General features: G+C 39.1%; 1 protein-coding gene across 2 annotated transcripts in view; it reads right to left on the bottom strand.

Moving 5' to 3' along the window:
- The window catches only part of SPON1 (spondin 1), a 308,501-nt gene that overhangs the window by 12,004 nt on the left and 274,963 nt on the right, over nt 1–21,534 (bottom strand). The window contains exons 9-12 of one of the 2 annotated variants that reach the window (XM_063437314.1): nt 8,608–8,748; nt 4,615–4,690; nt 1,896–2,078; nt 417–584 (exon numbers count right to left, since the gene is read on the bottom strand). In XM_063437314.1, coding sequence (XP_063293384.1) covers nt 417–584; nt 1,896–2,078; nt 4,615–4,690; nt 8,608–8,748 — 568 coding nt within the window. Of the gene's footprint in view, nt 1–416; nt 588–1,895; nt 2,079–4,614; nt 4,691–8,607; nt 8,749–21,534 lie in introns of both variants that reach the window. The other variant, XM_063437313.1, reaches the window with a different exon arrangement.

Raw genomic sequence — 21,534 nt, forward strand, 5'->3', positions numbered from 1 at the left:
ATAGTGTATACCTGTGCAATTGAGAAAGCTAGGAAATTGTCGAAAGGCACCGTTATTTGTATTTTAATACTCACTATTGCACTGTGTTAAAGGTAAAAGCTATGTTTTTATCGGTTTTATTTCTCTCTTTGAGCTCCCCTAAATTAAAGACAGAGGAGGTCCTGGTACCACCTGCTGTTAAGATCTGATCCTATCCTTGTGTGGCTCTATCCCATGTGAGTGTATCCAATGTCCACCTACTGTATTCCCTTGTATTTAGTATATTACACTATATATATATATATTCTCTTTATCCTGGTTTATACCACATGCTTTATATCTTCCACTTTTTTAAGGATAAGTTTACACATCTATAGCTCTCCAGTGGGTTTAGTTCAGTGGATTTCTTTGTTTTACACCTAAGAAGATCTACCTACCACACTCCTCATTGACAACACATTTTTCTGTCTCCTCCATTGGGACTTTGCACATGGAGCCATCCTCCGGGAATTGTTTTACATATCTCTCTCTGGAGCGCATACCCATTCCACAGGAGAGACTACAAGGAGACCACGTGATCCATTCTGACATCATGCAAGTAGAGGCTTCTGAAACAAAGTGCAAATCTCGACATTATATCCTCCTTACGCGGCAAAACTATTATAGCGATTCAGTCTGGTAAACCCAAACATCCAGCCAGTACATTTTCCAGTTTACTATTTATACAGAAAGCAACCCTCCAAGTAGTCACAATTGCGCTTTGTGTTTAACGTCCCTGCATCTAAAATACAATCTTATGTGAGCAGGGCCATCAATCCTTTCTGTTTCATGTTTTTGCCTTATGTTTGCATTTACTGTACCAGTTTACATTAGTACTACAATGATAGGACATAAAAAAGAAAAGAACACACATGGTGTAGTCTGTGTCTAATTGGAGTGTTGCGAACATGTAGCTTTTGAGTGATGGACCAATTTTCTAAAGTAGTTTTTATGATCAAGACAAAGATTTTCTATAACTGACCTTTATATAACGAAAAGAAAAAGGTAAGTGATTGTCATTACTACTTTCTGAAGCAAGATTGCTCTGCTATAGGGCTTTGAAACGTAATAATAATAATTATAACATATAAAAGACAGGTTATTTCCACACAGGGACAATTTGAAACTGGGTGCAAATACCAGAGTTCACTGGATAATGTGTACATTAGTAAAATGTCAATCTACTATCACAGGAGATATCTAGTGTGAAAGGATTGACAGAAGACTGGCCATAGAATGAACCTTGTCTCAGTAGTGATTCAAGGAGTCTAACACATGGAGGAGCTATAGTTCCATTCAGAGTGTATGGGGGTATGGGTGGCAAAAGAAGGACTTCCTGATCAGGGTATGGTTTTTCAAGCTTGGACCAAAGATGGAGCTGTATGTCCATTAGAGACACCAAATGCTGAACAATTGGAGAAGCAGTGAAATTTAAAAAGATATGAGCTATTTACAAATGTTACAAATGTTCACTAATGATTTTTCCTAACACAAACATATTTCCAAAGTTTAAATATCTCCAAATATTAAAGTGAAAATTGTCGTCGATGTTCACATTTTATACACGTAAATATTGCATATGAAAAAAAAAAACGGAATAATCTTATTTTTAAAAGAGAAGTGTGAAAATGTAAACAGTTACTCCAGATAAAAATCAGTGTTTTCATAAAAGAATGGTTTTGGTTGTCGTAAACATTTCTATGCTAGTGGAGTAACACCTAAGCCAGCAAAGGGGTTAATCTCTGTTTGTGCAGCACGTCAAGACTGCACATACAGACTCCAGGCACCATGACCACTTCAAGACACTAAATATGCCATGGTGCTTGGAGTAACCCTTTAACTAATGAGCGCTAGATTACAAATTCCTAATAGGTTACCATCATCACTGCAGCCTGGTCCCATGCATGGTTCAAAATCCTGTGTATCTGGGCAGGAAACGCTGAGATCAAGCTGGGCTTTCAACATGCGCTGCCTCATCCTTTTGCCTTTATCACAAGTGGCCGAACTGCAAGCGGACCAAGGAGACCAGTTGGAGTAGATACATGTCTCAGGGGTATCATCTAAAAAAAAAACATAAACAGCGCGTGAAAGACAGTGAAGAGAGTGCCACGTGTTTGACTTGAACATGCTGTGTTAGAAACAGTTGCGTATGTTATTGCTTTCTACGAATTTGTAATCTTATAGAACTGGAACTTTTATAAACACCCCACATTGTTTTGAAGTTGTTTTTCTCATGTACTTCAAATTCCATATTTAAGTTTCTCTCAGTAGCCTAAAAGTAATTGGAAACAAAGAAATATCCAGGCAGTCTTTATCGAAAACAAGGAAGTGGTTGAAGGTCTCCACTTCCTTGTTTCTTTTAGAACAAACGGCAGGTGTGCCTAGATATTTTTTTCTATTTGATATCTTCAGGGATTGGCCCTTCCTTTCTGGAGCACACTGAGGAAGTACTCCCCTCTTTTTTGGTGTGTGCATTTTACTCTTGTTTTGTTTTTTTACAAAAAGCCTAAAAGCAATTTCTGTCATTGCATGGTGATGTCAATAATGCAAGCATTCCCCGTACACACACACACAGGGTATAATCCACGGTTCATCCCCATGCAGTTTGGGGCCACAATCCTGGGCAGAACTAAGATGCCACAGTTTGCTTAAGATTAGGAAGTTTCTTAAAAGTGGCAGCCGCAGCTATTTTAGCTCATTTTCAGTTAAATTAATGGCAGCAACTAAAATGTATTATTGCTTGGGACTAAAACTCCCACAAATCTTAGTCAGCGCTGAGATATGAATGCTCTAACAGTAAACATTTATACGTAACACCAACACTACTCCAAAAGTTACACTAAATTTTAACTCTACACTACGCTAGCAGGCAAACCTTAGTCCCAAAGCTTAGGAAAAATATCAATATAAAATATACATGACAGCAAAATGTGTATTGGATGAGTGTAATGCAATCTGAATATTTAAAAGACATTTATAAACCACTCAACTTTCAGTTTTGATGAAATTATTTTCCCATAATGTATCCTCTATGTATGAAAACACACACTCAGAGACTAAACAGCACAATATTTTTTGATAAATCATATAATAACCCTCAATAAAGCAAAAAATCCATCAAACGCCATGTCTGCCTCTGTGCGCTCTGTTGAGTTTGACGAATGTTTCCTTTAATCACGAATCTTGCAGATTTTCCATAAACCACTTGAGGGCACTGACTGACAAGGAATTAGTTTTTTTCCCCTCTGTTTTGTGATGGTGACAAAAATGAGCGATTGCAAAAAAAAAAACCTGCCAGCATGATTAAAAGATAAACAATGTATTCCGTTGGCATAATCACAACTGATTATTGTCACTGGTGGGATTGCGGCATTGTAATTTTGCAAGTGTGTCTGCATGGTTTGATATCACTCACCTTCGCACAAGAACTTAGAGGGTTAAATGTATATGTTCAGTTCACATTCAATACATCATAACTTTATATTCACTATTTCTACCTAAAATAATGACATTAGGTTGTTCTATTTAAAATAACTACAGACACTAAAAATACTGCACACACACACACAATATAAACCGACAAAAAATGTTCTCCAGATTATTATTTTAAAGTGCATTGCAGTGTGTACAGCACTGAGTAGATACCCAACATTATTCCTCATAAAGTAAAATAAAAAGTGACAGTGCAGGGCATGATCTGATGTGCCAGGCAACGAGGGAACACATGAACACACACCTCATAATTGCTGACATTTGTATCTGTAACTGAAATATTAAATACAAGGTTCTCTAGAGAGTTCCTTCTAGTGACACCTCTTTTTGGGTAACATATCTTAACGAATAAGGGTGATGCCCTCTATGCATGTTGCTACTGATAATCTGACCTCATTCTGATGTACTGTTGTGTTTGTCCTCTTTTTCTGTGCCGAATTATAAAAATCTAAATAAAACGTAAATATAAAATAAATAAACAAAAAAAAAAATAACTAAGCCGCATCATTTTTTTCCCCTCCAAAACCAGCAGTTGTTGCCTAAATTTTGTGATCTGGTCCTAAATTCACTACAATTTGTTGCTATGGTACTAACCTTTTTATTGTAATGAACAAACGAAAAAACTTATCCCACGGATGAATTTTCATCCAACAAGCAATTTGTTCTTAATTTCATTTCATTGTTGTAATTTGTATTTGTCCATTCATCTTTTGGACGAATGGACGAATTGCCAAAAAAACTTGCTTGTCTGAAAACTAATGCCCATGTCTACTTTAAATAAAATAAATGTGGTTAAAAAGAAGTCTGTGTAAATAAAATACGTTGCATAACTTGTCATTAGTAAATAACCTAAAATTTCTCAGAACATCCTTGCCCCTGGCCACTTCTCCACCCACACCTCTAAAATTAAAGTGCCCCTCTTTCTCCATTTGAAATGTTGGGAGGTATGACTTGATGTTGTTTTGTTTCTTCCAATAGGACTTATATCTTTTTTCCACAGTAATGCGTTATAGACTAAGGTGCCGTTTTACAAACACACTTATAACAGTAATAATAATGTACACATTGTGCAATTAATGGAATAACAGATTATCTTAATTGTACCTTCTTCCTTTTCTTCTGTAACAAGATCTGCCACAATGTCATCTACATTATCGGGAACTATATTACATTGCTCTCCCTGCAAGAAATAACATATTAAACATAATATTAATATACTTCACCGTGAGAGGCTAAGATTCAATTTCTGAACAGTTGGCTACCAATTAGTTGTAGATGTATCAAAGAGTGGTAGGGTTTAGGAATTCCAGCAGCAAATTGATCAAAAAGTGTCATTTTAGGCATGCTGTGCTTGCTTGCATTGAATGAAGCTGATTCAAGAGTGGGGAGATATTTTATAAAGTTTGGTAAATCAATGCTGTGCAATCATAATTGAACTGTGCAGAGGTGGTAATAATGCATTTAATGAGCAAAAATATATTTTAAATCAATATAGGAGGTTGTTTTTTGTAAATAGAGACAGAGGGTTATTTTCAAAGTGAAATCAGACTTTTTTTCTTCAATAGAAACGAAATGTATCATACATTTACAGCTTAGTTCAATAAAATGGCTATCAACAATTTTGCCACAATAAGACCTTTCTATTGTGTTTTCTCATATATATATACTGGATGGAAAGAACCACCAAGTAGAGCTACAAATATCCACAGACGGGGATTGGACCGTCCAGGCACATTACAGCAGAGCTCTCAGCAGCTCTATTTATTGTGAGTTATCACGCTATATTTCTACCTCAAATAGTCCAAATTACTGTTACATATTGCACTATTTTGTCCATTTCGGCTCCTTTAAGGTTCAGAAATCGTTCCCATCTCAACGTATGTAAACTGAAAAAAACTGATGTAATTGTAACTTCTGTTATATATTAGCAATTTCTATTAAATTGTATTGTTTTTGGGGCGTGATTTATCCCCCTGCTTGTTATCTGTTTTGCCGGTGAGAATTTGGGAATTCTCACAGATCTACTGCTGCCCACCCACCTACCCTGCTTGTAGTGAGCGCTTATTCCTATCTCTATTTGTTTTAATAAAATGGCCATGCAACATTGCTGATAAATAATGTTTAACACGGATTGAGATGTAAGTGTAAGCAATCTCAACAATTAAAAAAAGTTGAGTTTCCATGCACACAACTAAATCGAGAGGAGTCTATATTTATTCATAAATCAGTAACATTTGAATTATTATATGAAGTTTCAGACAGTCAGGGAAGCTGCTTAATATTAACATGTATGTTGATCAATGTTACAACACATAAAAGGGAATATATACACATAATAAACATCAAATAAATTTCACACCTAAAGTTATGACCAAAGTAGCCTCAGTACAACAGGGACTCACAATATTCTATGGAGACATAAATCACATCCTGGATACTAAACTTGACACAACTCTGTCCCCAACCTCCTCGCACCAATGCAAAGTCCCAATGCAAAGCACTAAACAAACTCGACTTCAGTTATATAATGTATGGCACACAATACACCACTCACATCGTAGCTACTCTTGTTTCTCTCACATCCACAGACAGGGCCGGCTCTGGGGGGAGCCCACCGGGAGGTTTTCTGCCTAGGGTTGGTGTGCTCGGCGAGCGGCTTCTTAGCCACCCTCAGCGCACCCATTCAGCTGCTTGCCTGCTCGGGAGCGGGGTATGCTGTAACCCCAGCACCTGAGCAGAGCTCTGTGCTTCTTGCAGGCAGGGGAAGCCGGGACATGACTTAGCATCCCGGCTGCCCCCTGCCTGTGAACACCAGAAGCACTCTGAGGGGAACAGGAAGTAGCCTGTGCTCACAGTGCATGGCTCTCCTGCTCCCCCCACCATGGACACACCAGCTACCTGCAGGATGAACTTCTCTCCTTCATTCACAGCACTTTTGAATGGTCCATCTGAAGGTAAGTGGAACTGATTAGGAGTATGAGTGCATGATGGTAAATTGGTCTGTGCGTATTGAATTGCTGTGTTTGTGTGTGTAAATAAAGTGTGACTATATGTAAAGTGGTGTGAGTTTGTGCTTTAGTGACAGTGTGTGTGTTAGTGACACTGTGAATGTCACTGAGTGTGTGTATGTAAGTGAAACTGTGTGGGCATGTCAGTGACAGTGTGTGTTTGTGTGATACTGTGTGTGTTAGTGACTATGTAAATGACACTGTGTATGTCAGTGAGAATGTAAGTGACACTGTGTTTGTCAGTGAGGGTGTGTGTGTGTGTGTATGTCAGTGATTGTGTGTGAATGACACTGTGTGTGTTTTAGTGACATTGTGTATGTCAGTGAATGTGTAAGTAACACTGTATGTCAGTGAATGTGTAAGTGACACTGTATGTCAGTGAGAGTGTGTGTTAGTAAAAGTGTGTAACTGGCACTGTATGTCAGTGAGTGTGTAAGCGACACTGTGTATGTCAGTGAGAGTGTGTGTTAGTGAGAATGTGTATGTATGTCAGAGTGTGTGAGTGATAGTGTATGTGCTAGTGTGGGTGTGACCATGTAATTAGTTTTTATATATTTAAAATATATATTAATAGAATTCTATATTAAACCAAATTTTTTTTGTAGTAACATAATTAAATCTCAACATTATTACAAATTAAACAGCACCAAATGCATTGAAAAAGAGTGTGTGGATATATTTATTAGGCAGTATGTGTCTATTGATGTATGCATTAGGCAGTACGTGTGTATTGAACTATGCATTCATAAGTATGAGTGTATGAATGTATTTATTAGGTGGTGTGTGTGTGTGAGGATTTATGTAATGTGCATATGGTTGATTGTATGTAATAGGAAGTCTGTGTGGATGGATGTATTAGGCAGTGTGTTTATATGGTTGCATATACTGGATGAGTATTTCTACGCAGTGTGTTCATTGCAATTCAGAATTTAGTGAATAAACCTGTGAGAGAATGTAGTTGCCTTAATGAGGGGGCAGCAAAATGGATCGCTGCCTAGGGCAGCAAGAATCCTTGCACCGGCCCTGTCCCCAGATCACACTCGAGAATCGATCTTATTTTAACCATCGGACCATGCCCAAATATTCCTAAAATTCAGTGGGAATAATTACTGACTAACTTACTACATCCTTTGCATAAAAAAAAAAAAAAAATCGCAGAGGAATTGCAACAATACTTTTCCACGAATGATACACCAGACAGTGTTACTTTGTGGCAAGCTCATCAGATCTGCATATATTAAAAAAAAAAAAAACAAACAATCACAAACTACACTTTTATACCTTTTGAGAGAACTGAAAGGCACAATCAGATTGCACTTTCTTCAACCAACTGGCAATTAATTACAGAAAATAGAACTTCTCACTACCTGTATTAATGACCCTAATGTGTCAAAACATCCCACACTCTCTGAAAACGGAAAAACATGGTACTTTCAAGCCTACAGAGCAGACAAAATACTAGCAGACACATGGAAAAAACAAGTCCAATTCACAATTCCATATATTATCACAGACGATAACAAAAAACGCTTAATGTGTGTTCGAAGAGAACTATTAAACTGTTGTACACCCAAATAAACTATGCCTTTCTATTATCATTCTCAAATTCAATCCTGTATTCAATCCTATATGAACTGTGCTTCCTTGCCTCCTAAAACTAAAAATACAATTTTCAAGAGTTCTGTACAATGTGTATTCCAAAATATTATGTTGTACCATTTTCCAAACTGGATACATTTGTTTTGTGGTCTTGAAAACAAAATGATAACCTTGAAACACCAATGTGTCATCCAATTACGCATTCAAGTCTATTTTCTGAAACACTTGTGTTTTATAGTGCGTTTTACAGCACTTTATTCAAGGCGATTGTGGGGAGCGGTAATTTAATGAAGTCAACAGTTCAATAGATCTTGTGATATGTGATTAATGTATCAGTACACTAATATTTAGCGAAGTGGAATTTCCAAAACAGAATTAGGTTGCCTGACCATATTATATGGGTTAATTATTACTGTGGGTTGGGACAGTGCCCTTTCAATTGTCAACATAATGAAATTTTAATCAGCAATAAAAATGGAAAGTACGTTACTTTTCGAGCAATCCTTTCTATAACAACTCTTGCCACTGGTATAATGGGTCCTCCTTCAGGGTCGTAGAACGGGCTCTGTGGGTGATCCAAACTTGTCAATGGTCTGATTTTATCTTGTGGGATTGTAGGTTTGTTGGGTGACTGAGGGAAAACAACAAACAGACAATAGTTAGAAATATCAATTACATACAGTCTGGATTTATTAAAATAGTTATTTTCAAGAACTCCTCAGGCACAAATAACACAAACTATGTATCTAATATAAAATGATCTGGAAAATGATGTTCATTTTAGTTCAATACAAATGTAATTTTATTGATTATAGATTGAATTTATTGATTAAGAAAAGAAAAAGTATAGTAAAACGTTCTAGTATTTTTTTTTCTGCCATGGCAAATGTTATTTCTGTTATCCTGCATGTTATGAAGTATATATATGATATTTTAACCATTTTTTTTTTAGAAATTTTTCGTTTTTCATTGTTTTTTATCAGGTTGTATTTTTCCTTATGGGAACACAAATGTGTATTGCTGACCCCATAGGATTAAAAAACAAGCTAGCCCCCTTTGCCCTCCCTTGCCCCCTTTATTTATTTATTTATTTTTATTTCTTTATTTTTGTTGTGCTCAGAATTAACAAATAGCCATTGTGCGCCCCAACAGCGTCATCAGGGTGAGTTGATGAACATTTGAATTACAAGTTGCGGCATTCAGTTGTCAGGCACATTTTATGTTAGTATGATAACTATTTCAATAGATTAGGTTCTTGTTTAGGTTAAGTAAGTTAGCAAGACATACATGTCCGGAAAGAGTATGCAGAGGAGTGATAGAAAAAAGATGGAAAACATGACATGGACAAACATTATATGGACAAGACTATACAATTAAGTACATGCTAGTTTGATTAGTGAGATGGTTAACCATATCTCGTCTGATTAATCTTAGAATAATTGGTTGCATGTTGTGCTAGATTTAAACTAGGGCTCTGTAGCTTGAGGTCAGAGATAATAAAACAAAAGAAGCTTCAACAGATGAGATTACACTTTTGATTACACTTTTGATTGGCAATTAGTGGTCGCCTGCAAGGGGACCCCTCTGTATATATTATAGCTTTTAAAGGGGGATATAAGGCCCGGGGACTGCTGTAGTAGTTATAGTCCCGATGTGTGTCATGGTAGTATGGTGTCAGTCCCTGTATGGGCGACTTGCGATCCAGTCGAGTGCCTTTCTTAGGCGGGAGAAGAGTCCCTGTTGCCGTGCCGTTCATTGTGTACAGTATGGTGGCTGTAGGTGGTCAATCCTCGTGTGTCAGCCCGCATGCGGAATGGCATGTAAGGCCAGGGAGCTGTAGTGGTGTCCCACTCTGTAGTTAGGCTGGTGGGGTATTAGCATGTACTCGGCTGTTCCCGCTCTGCTCACTTCAGCAGTCTGCCCGTGAGAAGTCAGGAGAGAGGGTGCACCCGTCAGCCCTCGAGCATGGATGGCTGGGCATGCAGTCTCCACCATTTTAGAGGTGGACTCTGCGCTCTGTGTTTGACCTGCTGTTGGTCCAAGTGCCAGTGTTATTGCACTCCACTGGGCCACAGGGTGGGGACTGGGATCACCCCCGCCGGTCCAGAGGGGGCGTGGGGGAACAGGGCCAGACTCGCCTAGCCTCGTTTTTCTGCCTTGCCGCTGGTGGGCAGGATAGCTGGGCAGCGGCCGTCCACCCCACTCACCGCCCGAGCGGTCCTCATCATAGATGACGGGGATCACCCCACCGAGGGACTAAAACTCTGCAGCAAGCCTCTCCTCGGGACCAGGGTGGCTTCTTGCGTTGGGTCTCAGCTACCAGTCGTTTGGCAAGTATGAAGTCGTTTTTTTAGAGGTGAAAACTGCTGAGTATTGCAGGAGCTACTCCATTGTGCGCCCATTCAGCATGGCGGTCCGGCCCCTCCCCCTTTGCCCCCTTTATTAACTAGAAATTGCACCTTATTTCCACCAGCACTCGCTCTGCCCAATCTGCCTCCTTGGTTGACATAATCAGAATTGATCATCTCAGTCAATCACAATGCTTTCCCATAGGTGATCTTGGTCAAGGAGGCGGGATGGGGGCAGAGCGAAACATCGTTCAGTCAAATTCAGAGGTATCGCAAGGCTGTAATTTAAACACTGCATTTTCTCTGAAAAGACATTGTTCACAGCAAAAAGCTAAACCCCTTAAGGACACATGATGGAAATATTCTGTCATGATTCCCTTTTATTCCAGAAGTTGTGTCCTTAACCCCTTAACGCCGTTACGGCGTTCTATGCCGTCCCGCATTAAAAGGGCTTTAAAGCCGTTGCGGCGGCATGGAACGCCGTAACGGCTTTGAGCCCCAGAGAGTGTACTCACCTCCGCCGCGATCCTCTTCTGGGGGGCTGCCTGACAGCCCAGGCAGCCCCACTCCGGCAAATGAGGCCCCTGGGGGCCATGTGATCGCTCTCAAAGAGAAGGGGTTAAAGGGATAAAGGGAATGATTCTACTTATCATAACAAATACATTAAGCTGCAGTTGTTCTGGTGACTATAGTGTCCCTTTAGGTTTGATAATTTCATTTATTTGTGAGATAATTTATAGCAATTTTGTATCATTTTACCCCTTACAAGAAGAGTTTTCTCCACAATAGTCTCTTCTACATAATGTTCCTATTAAGGGTTCGTTTGTATTTAATTTCACCAGTTTTGGAGTTACTCCCAATTTAAGCCACTGACCAGGATACGCAGTTTAAACCTTTGAATATGTGCTTCCAACTCACACAAAACATGTCGGGTGCTGATACGTATGTATTATGATTTACTTACAATAGCCAGGAGATGGCAGCAGATATATGCATGATAACTGTGCATACCCTAAAATACTGTACAAGTGAGACGACATTAATAAATATTTTCAAGCTACTTTTAAATTTTTCACAGGTTTTACTTGTCACAGGGATTGTTGTGAAGAACTAACAGTTTGTAACACTAGTTAATTAGAAATTGATATCAAGTATTGTAATAATGTATCCTAATATATAGGCATGTATAATATATATAAATCACCAAAATGGGAAAGTTTCACAATTCGTGCTTCCTTCTCTTTCTATTGAATCGTTGCTGTTATTGTCTAATGTCCAAATCAATGTAATTAAGGAATTGCAAAATAGAAAACCCTGCTTCTTTAGAAGGGATCTCTTTATGCCATAACATCTTCTAATGCAGCAAAATACAGCACTTATATAAAATCCCATCATGATAATTAATATGTTTTTACTGCGTGAACGGTACCCAGACCATTTCATCTCATTGACATTAATATCCCTGGCCCCCTTTGTCTTGCAATGTAGAATATGTTTTATAGAAACTGCAATTTTACATTGCAGCACTAAGACTGCCTCTAGTGGCCATCTACTTGACAGCCACTAGAAACGCTTCCTGGATTTTCATGGAGTTTGACTCCGTAAAACAATGCTTGACGTTGTCATGCTCTGCAAGACTACAATCAAGGAAAAAGCCCACAGGAAAGCATTGAGGTAATGAACTGACCGTGCATGCACATTAGGTCCTCTCCATTGGCTGACATCAGAGGAGGCAGAGCGTGATCCGGTGCCGATATTAAATTAATAAAGGGTCATTGTACCGGGAGATGGAACTCCTCATACGTTTTCCTTTAATTATACTTTGTCTAATGTTTCCCTGCATTCAAAGGGAATTGTTCCCTTCTGTTCAGTTACCGAACAGAATCTGTGGGGTCCCCTTGTACGCAAATCATGTTTAGGCTTGATTGGAAGATTGTGCTTGCCCCATTCTAAATATGATAAAAATGAGGCTTGAGTATTAATCTGTGCATAGGGATTAATGTCTCTTTTGGATTTGATATTGTAACACAAGGCGTGTTCATATAAAAGGACTCCTTATCTAAGAGGGAATCAAGACATATGGCAAATGAGAGAGTTCGTTTATACTGAAACCAGACTTCCAGGCCACTTATGTTTGACTTCTCACACCTTACAGAGTAGCTCTGCTGGGGTCCCAGCTTTAAAGAGGAATTTAGGTTGTAAGCTCTGACCTCCCATACAATCAAATTAACCCCTTTTGAAATTGACAATACCACCTCTACCAGGCAGCCAGTTTATATGTGCACGAACGTAACTTTTGTTGGGTGCAAGCAGATAAATATAATTCTATGGAAGCATTAACTGGCGGGTCATCATATTTTTGGAAATAAACGGCAGAGGGAATTTATGAACATCTATGTGCGGACTATGAGAGTTTAATAGAAAGACTGATTTTAATGTTATATAATGCATAGCTCTCAGTTCCTGTTAGAATACATGTAACATATATGTTTTGGTCAGTAGTTCTTTTTAATTCTGCAGCAACATTCACAATTTCCAGAAAATAAGAAAAGAAAATAAAGATATCAAATATATTTATATTTTTTAATTTCTACCAAGAGAACTTATAGTTTGTATTGCTCATTTGAAAACATATATCTGTTCGAAATCAATATAGACAATCTGATTAACCCATCTTCCCATGTGACCTAAACTCTTAATTACTCAAAATACCTGTCAAGGTTGAGCTCCCCAAAACGCAAACTAAAGGACAAGAGAGGCAACCCCAGATAGACAGAAGAGAATAAGAAATGTCTGACGAGCCAAGGTCAGGGTATGAGAAGGAAGAACAAGCGATAAACAAAGCCAAGGGTCACGGGAGCCAGAGATACGGATAACCAGAAAAAAAGCCGAAGTCAGATACCAATGATAGACAAGTTAAAGGGACACTATAGTCCCCTGGACAACTTTAGCTTAATGAAGCAGTTTTGGTGTATAGAACATGCCCCTGCAGCCTCACTGCTCAATCCTCTGCCATTTAGGAGTTAAATCCCTTTGTTTATGAACCCTAGTCACACCTCCCTGCATGTGACTTGCACAGCCTTCCATAAACACTTCCAGTAAAGAGAGCCCTATTTAGGCTTTCTTTATTGCAAGTTCTGTTTAATTAAGATTTTCTTATCCCCTGCTATGTTAATAGCTTGCTAGACCCTGCAAGAGCCTCCTGTATGTGAATAAAGTTCAATTTAGAGATTGAGATACAATTATTTAAGGTAAAAAAACATTTTTTTTTTCATGCAGGCTCTGTCAATCATAGCCAGGGGAGGTGTGGCTATGGCTACATAAACAGAAACAAAGTGATTTAACTCCTAAATGACAGTGAATTGAGCAGTGAAATTGCAGGGGAATGATCTATACACTAAAACTGCTTTATTTAGCTAAAGTAATTTAGGTGACTATAGTGTTCCTTTAACAGAACGCACTCTTGGGCTACAAGAAACCACGACAGGGCAAGGAAGTGATGTAAGAAGGAAGTATAAATAGGGCTTGGTGATATATGATAGGCTAGGGATAGAATAGGACAGTATATAAATAGAGTGATAGTTAACAAGATACTATGTCTTTAAGGATACCCGGATAAGCTGCGCGCGCCCCTGTCGGCAACAGCGTGTGCATGCGCACGCCCCCGGACGCACTCCCAGCCCCGCGTTAGCACAACGCCAGCCGGAGGTCCGCACTGCCTGGCAGAACAGGATGGACGGCAGGACCGGAGCGGCATGGCTCGCGAGGAGGTATGACAATACCATGGGGGAGATTTATCAAAGTGTTCTATTTGTAAAAGTGGTCTAAAGTATAAAAAGTAGAGCAATCACTATTGAAACCAGTGGAACCAGCAGGCACATTTCATTGGTTACTTTTAGTTATCCTTTGATAAATCTCTCCCTATTATTTAAGTTTTTGGAAACACTCAGTGTTCCTCAGCTTTTTATGAATAGGTGGCTTTGTCCTACAAGCCTAACATTTACAGTTGTAATCAAAATTATTTAATCCCCATTGGAAATTAGGTGAAATCATGTGTATTGTAAAATTTTACAGACTTTTAGCTGTTTGCAATGAAACACTCAGTGTTCCTCAACCTTTAATGAATAGGCGGCTTTCTCCTCCAATCCTAGTTAACGGGAGAGACAAATTCTATCATAAATCATATTGTAAACTCTATCAAGGCAGAGTAAAATATTGAATCCATTATGATATGACCTAGACAGTGTCTCGTGTGAATTCTCCAAGGATTTATACTCATCTTGTTTGATCTCTGTCTTTCATAAGGATCATCCTGGCCAATCCAAACTCTTTGTCTTCAGGGCAAGTTTCTTGAGTGGGTCGATGTGTCATTGATATAGAAAGACTTAACATGATTTTCTATTATCGATATGCTATCTAGCTTCTAACTGCTTTTTTACAGTTTCTGATTTCTTGGCATCAGCCATAGATGGAACTTCAAGTTTAAGCAACTTATTCTCAAGTTATCAAGGAAAGTTATGTTTGCTATGAAACACACTGATCTTCTGCAACATTTACAGTTGTAATCAAAATTATTTAATCTCCATTGAAAATCAGGTTTATTGTCAAAATGTACAGACTTTCAGTTGTTTGCAATGAGCAAATCAAACAAAAACAATGGACAATGAATGCTTCAGTGGTTTCCCCAAAGTCAACTGAAAATGCAACTTATTATGACTTCTCTAGTCTCAGAATTATTCAACCTCTTCATAGCAAAGCATCTTTAATACTTAATAGAGCACCTCCTGCAAACGACATGCAAAGCCAGACACCAGCTTCTTGCACCGTTCCTGAGGAATCTTAGCCAGTATGACCTCCTACAAACGAGATGCATAGGCAGACACAATCATTTTTCACTGTTCCTGAGGAATCGTAGCCAGTATGACCTCCTTCAAATGAGATGCATAGCCAGACACCAGCTTTTTGCACTGTTCCTGAGGAATCTTAGCCCATTGCTCATGAGCAAAGGCTTCAAGTTCAGTAATATTCTTGGGTTTGTGTACTTCAACCACTTTAATCAAATCCCACCAGAGATTTTCTATGTAGTACACTTCATGTGACTGTGAGGGCCACTGTAGAATTTTCCAGGACTTTTTCTGCAACCAAGCCTTGGTGGTATTTGAGGTATGCTTGGAATCATTGTCTTGTTGAAAGGTCCAATTATGCCCAATTTCCAGCTTTCTCACAGACGGAATGATGTTTTCTCCTAGAATTGCATGACATTTCATTGAATCCATCTTGCCTTCCACACGCTGCAGGTTTCCAGTGCCAGATGATACAAAGCAGCCACAGAGCATCACTGAGCCAACACCATGCTTGAGTGTAAGCAGAGTGTTCTTTTCAGCTTATACTTCATCCTTCTTCCTCCAGACATACCGCTGATCCACTGGGCCAAAAAGTTCCAGTTTTGTTTATCGCTCCACAGAACAGATATCCCAAAACTTCTGTGACTTATTTATATGATTTTGAGCATATTGGAACCAGATTTGTGAGTGCTTTTGGGTCAGTAGCAGTGTACATCTTGGAGTCCTGGCATGGAAACCTTCTGGGTTTAGAAGGCGCCTAACTGTGCTCACTGCCACCAAGTCTTGCTACAGGGTTTTGCAGTCACTCAGGGGTTTTTCACAACCTGTCTTCTCAAAAATCTGCTTGCAGCCATTGATAGCTTCCTTTTTCTGCCCTGCCCAGGTAGTATAACCACTGTTCCTGCAACGTTGAAGCCACGAACGGTGCTTCCAACAGTTTCTCTAGGAACATTTTCAGTTAAACTTGGGGAAACCACTTGAAGCATTTGTTGAACTATTTTAATTGATTTTGTTTGACTTGTTCATTGCAAACAGCTGAATGTCTCAAAATTTTAACAATAAGCCTGATTTTCAATAGGGGTTGAATAATTTTGATTAAAACTGTACATAAGGTAATAAGCCACTTTACTGTTTGCATTTTGTGATGAATTGTTTTTACTCAATCTGAATAAAGGAAGGAAGACCATGGGACATCATATGTTTATTTTTTTGTTTAATATGAAGGTGAATACGGGGTGAACTCCTCCTCGAGGAAAAGTCCATTAGGAGGGAGGACGTTTGATTCATTGTAACTAATACGCACAGTAAACATCAAAACAGTGGATTCTTACAGAATATTGCAGTATTTTTTGCTTTCTGTGTAACACCATTCCGTGGATTTGTTTGTTAGACATTGTTTACTTCTGAACAATATTATTCTATGAATAAGATTATTTCAAAGTAACATCTAACTGTGTGTCTCCAGAACTGCTGCTATTTCAAAGATTCTAAAACTGCTTCTTTACTTCCAATGTTCTAATCTAGAGGGAATCGTCTACATTCTGAATTCTTACCCTATTGTTCCAGTCCTTTTACATAGGTATCTAAATATACATTTCAGCTGGTGTGTTTAACAGAATCAGACTTATGTTCCACCCTACATCAGACACTATAACCCTGAAATATCACACCACATCGTGTAGCAGGTCTTTGATACAGATTCGTTTATTTTGTTAGTGTAGAATATTTCAACTTTGGTTCAAATGTGCCAAGAAAGTGTCAGGATCTGTGGAAAATCTATGAATGCATAAAAGGTACGTTGGAGACAACTTGTAGATTTATCACAAATATAAAATTATAATTTGGAACAATTCTGTGTCTGCTAAAAGTTAGCCCTGAAAAAAATATTAATATTCCACAAAAAGTACATCAATGTGGACATTTATCAAATAGGAAATTGGCCCTTAGGTCCCTTCTCCCCCCCCAAATGAGGTCATCTGGTCATATTTATAGATTTTTGCTCACTTGCTTTTTACTGGTAAAATGACAGAAAATGCAAGTTTACTCATTGGCTACAGAAGTCTGTTTGCAAAAGCAGGTAAGTGGGTTAAAGTCTAAAAATGAATGCATAGATCAATATAATTGTCATGGAGTAACACTTCCGGATTCGGCACTCAGCTGTGAGGAGCCGGACCCGGCCCCCCTCTGACCCAGCTCTGACGGTATTTAGGGAGACTGGGCCAGAGAGAGGGGGCTTGGTGAATGATTGTGTGAGCTGCCTCCGTGAGACCATGGGCTTCACAGGCTCAGCTTCTGGGAGCTACTTCCACCAGACTTACCTCTCCACAAGCTCAGACAAGCCGTTCCAGCCTTTGAGCAAATGCAAGGATTGCTGCATGCCATAAAGGATTACTGGAGAACGGATACTTTGCTACTTTATAAGTGGACCATATCTCTGAACTATTGGAGGACTACCCATATTAACCTTAAGTATATCTTTCAGCTATTTGTCTGCAATATCATTTATTAATGAACTAATGCTTGCTTACTCAAACCTTCATTGCTACAAGTTACTAATCTCATGAAGGACAACTCCCATCATGCTTATTCACTATGAACTGTTCCTTGCTTAGCAATTACATTCAGTGCTTCAAGTTACTAATCTCATGAAGGACAACTCCCATCATGCTTATTCACTATGAACTGGTTCTTGCTTTGCAATTACATTCAGTGCTTCAAGTTACTAATCTCATGAAGGACAACTCCCATCATGCTTATTCACTATGAACTGTTCTTGCTTTGCAAATATTCTTAGCTACTTGATTATTGTTCCTATTGGATATTATTCTCATGAACTAATGTTACTTAATGCATCTCTGAAGAAATACTTAATAATGAACTTTGTGTTGTTGATTACTTGCACTTCTTCTTATTGGATTATTGCCTAAATGCAATTCATTTAAGTTTAACTCTTATTAAAACTTCGGTTGAATCAAGTTACCAGTGATTCTCTCTTTTCTTAAAGCTACAGTATTGATACTTAAGGATTCTCCATTTCTTCACTATAGTAATTAGGGAGATCACAAGCTGCAGTCGAGTTCCAATCCAAATCACCCCTAGTAGCGTAACAATAATAGTACATCTCCAGACCTCTATCCAAGAAATTCAGTTTAATCCCTGTTACGTCCCCTATTAGGGGACGTGTATATAAGGCATCGATTTTAGGAAGCGGGAGATGGAAAAAGATGCTTGGTCGGTCCTCCTACTTCAAATTTGGGGCACTGCGCGTGCAATCTAATGTGCCACCAGATAGGAGTGGTGTGTTAAGTAGTACTATTCTTATCAGTTTAATCCCTGTTACATCCCCTATCAGGGGACGTGTATATAAGGCATCGATTTTAGGAAGCGGGAGATGGAAAAAGATGCTTGCTCGGTCCTCCTACTTCAAATTTGGGGCACTGCGCGTGCAATCTAATGTGCCACCAGATAGGAGTGGTGTGTTAAGTAGCCCCCCTCATCAGGCCTTTTTTAGTCGAATGTATCACCCCCTGTCAGTCCCTTCGGGATCCATCCCTCATTCATCTTAATAAAGGTGAGGTAATCTAGACTTTTTTGACCTAGGCGACTTCTCTTCTCAGTGACAATACCTCCTGCTGCACTGAAGGTCCTTTCTGACAGGACACTTGAAGCGGGGCAGGCCAGAAGTTCTATCGCAAATTGGGATAGCTCAGGCCACAGGTCAAGCCCGCACACCCAGTAGTCAAGGGGTTCATCGCTCCTCAGTGTCGATATCTGCAGTTAAGGCGAGGTAGTCTGCTACCTGTCGGTCGAGTCGTTCTCTGAGGGTGGACCCCGAAGGGCTGTGACGATGCGTAGGACTTAAACAGCTCTGCATGTCCTCCATCAACAACACGTCTGTAAAGCGTCCTGTCCTTGCTGGCGTGGTCGTGGGAGGAGGACGATTACTTTCACCTCTTCCCCTGTGTCACGTCTAAACATTTGATATGAAGGAACACAACTGTAGATTTCGTATAGTTTGAAGTTTTTATTATAAAAGGTAAAAGATAATGGGACGTTAGTCCAATTCACAGGTACTGTAACTTTAATTAGAAAACGATAACTGAAGTCCACAATTACAGACACTGTAGCCTTAAGGAATAAACGATAACTGAAGTCCACAATTACAGACACTGTAGCCGTAAGGAATAAACAATAACTGAAGTCCACAATTATAAGCAATGTAGCTGTAAGGAGTAAACGATAACTGAAGTCCACAATTATAGGCACTGTAGCTTTAAGGAGTAAACGATAACTGAAGTCCACAATTATAGGCACTGTAGCTTTAAGGAGTAAACGATAACTGAAGTCAACAATTATAGGCACTGTAGCTTTAAGGAGTAAACGATAACTGAAGTCCACAATTATAGGCACTGTAGCTTTAAGGAGTAAACGATAACTGAAGTCCACAATTATAGGCACTGTAGCTTTAAGGAGTAAACGATAGTAAATTGCAGATACTGAATCAAATAAAGTCTCTTAGTAGAATTAACGGTTTAGGTGATAAGTAGTTACAATAGCTGTTCCATAACTTTAACTGAAGCAAGACTGATGCAGATAACTGATATGAAGTATGAGTTGAAGTTAGCTGTAACGGGGTTGGTTTTACCGTAGGACTTTGGAGACAGGTAATAACAGCTTTTAGATGCAACGCTTATCACATTGGTTTTACTTAGCTTCCGGCACATAGAACACTGGTTCCCGAGATCTCCTCAGAGACGGATGAAGAGTGTTTAAGCTTTAGTCGTGGATGAGGAGAGGTGAAGGGAACTTTGCAGAGTCTTTCAGTCCGGTCTGGTAGCAGAGGCTTTCACAACGAAGTTGTCCCGGTTGGTAGGTACGGAACGTAGTTTAATAATCCAGCGTCGATCAGCTGGTGCGGTCAGATTAAATAGGCAGACCGTGTCATAAAGAGGTGTGGCTAGGCTCCGTGGAACCAGGAAGTAAGGGAATACCGTAATTAAGGCATGACAGTATCCCCTCCTTAATGAGCAACCTCTGGGTACTATTGACTTGGCTTAGCAGGGTAACGTTTGTGAAATCTGGAAATTAATTTGTCAGCATGAACGACAGAGGAGTTTTCCCATGTATCTTCATCAATTCCATATCCTTTCCATCTGATGAGGTATTGTAAGGAGCCACGATGGATCCTTGAATCCAGTACACCTTGAATTTCGTATTCTTCTTCACCTTGGATCAATATGGGATTAGGAGAAGTAGAGACATTTCTGTGGAAAGGGTCAGGATGATGAGGCTTCCGCAAGGATACATGAAAAACAGGATGTAGCTTCACTGTAGGTGGAAGTTTCAATTTAACAACATTACGGTTGATAACCGCTGTAATTGGAAAAGGACCAAGAAAAGGAGAACTTAGCTTCTTTGATGGATGGTTTGTAGAGATATTCTTTGAGGAAAGCCAGACAAGATCACCGTTTTTATATGAGGGTGAAGGTTGTCTTTTTGAATCAAAAAACTTCTTTTGATTGGAGGAGGCCAATTCTAGATTTTCATGCAATTTCTCGAATAAAGAGGACATTTGAGAGATTCGATTCGATTTGAAGAGATTAGATGAAGAAACTGATGGTTGATGATGGACATGTTTCGATTTTTGACATGTAGAACAAGATTTGACATAAGATTCAATGGTTTGATCTTGACGAGGCCACCAATAGTATCTTTTAGACAATTTAAGGGTCTTTTCCATACCTGGATGACCTGCCAGAGGAGAATCATGAATAGTTTCGAGTACTTTGATTCTGAAGGAGGGAGGAACGTAAATCCGGTCTTTAAAATAGTAGAGATTGTTTTTCTTGGATAATTTAATTGATTTTGGAAGTTCAAGAGCATTTTCACTGAGATCCTTAATGTCGTCAATAAGAGAAGATAAGAATTCAATAAATGGAGGCAAAGGAGGTTCAATTTTAGTGTCCTTATGAACCCTGGAAAGGGCATAAGCCTTTTTTTTTCTAGACCCAGGTCTAAAGACGATGTGGAAATTGAATAGAGAAGAAAAAAGATTCCATTTTACTTGTCGAACAGACAGTGTTTTATTGGAGTGAAGGTTTTCGAGATATTTATGGTCAGTATATACGATTAAAGAGTTCTGAGCACCTTCAAGAAGGTGTCTCCAGGTTTCTAAAGCCACTTTGATACTTAGTAATTCTTTTTCCTTTGCAGGATAATTCTTTT

This window comes from Pelobates fuscus, chromosome 12 (genome assembly GCF_036172605.1).
Source record: "Pelobates fuscus isolate aPelFus1 chromosome 12, aPelFus1.pri, whole genome shotgun sequence".
NCBI classification, from domain to species: Eukaryota; Metazoa; Chordata; class Amphibia; order Anura; family Pelobatidae; genus Pelobates; species Pelobates fuscus.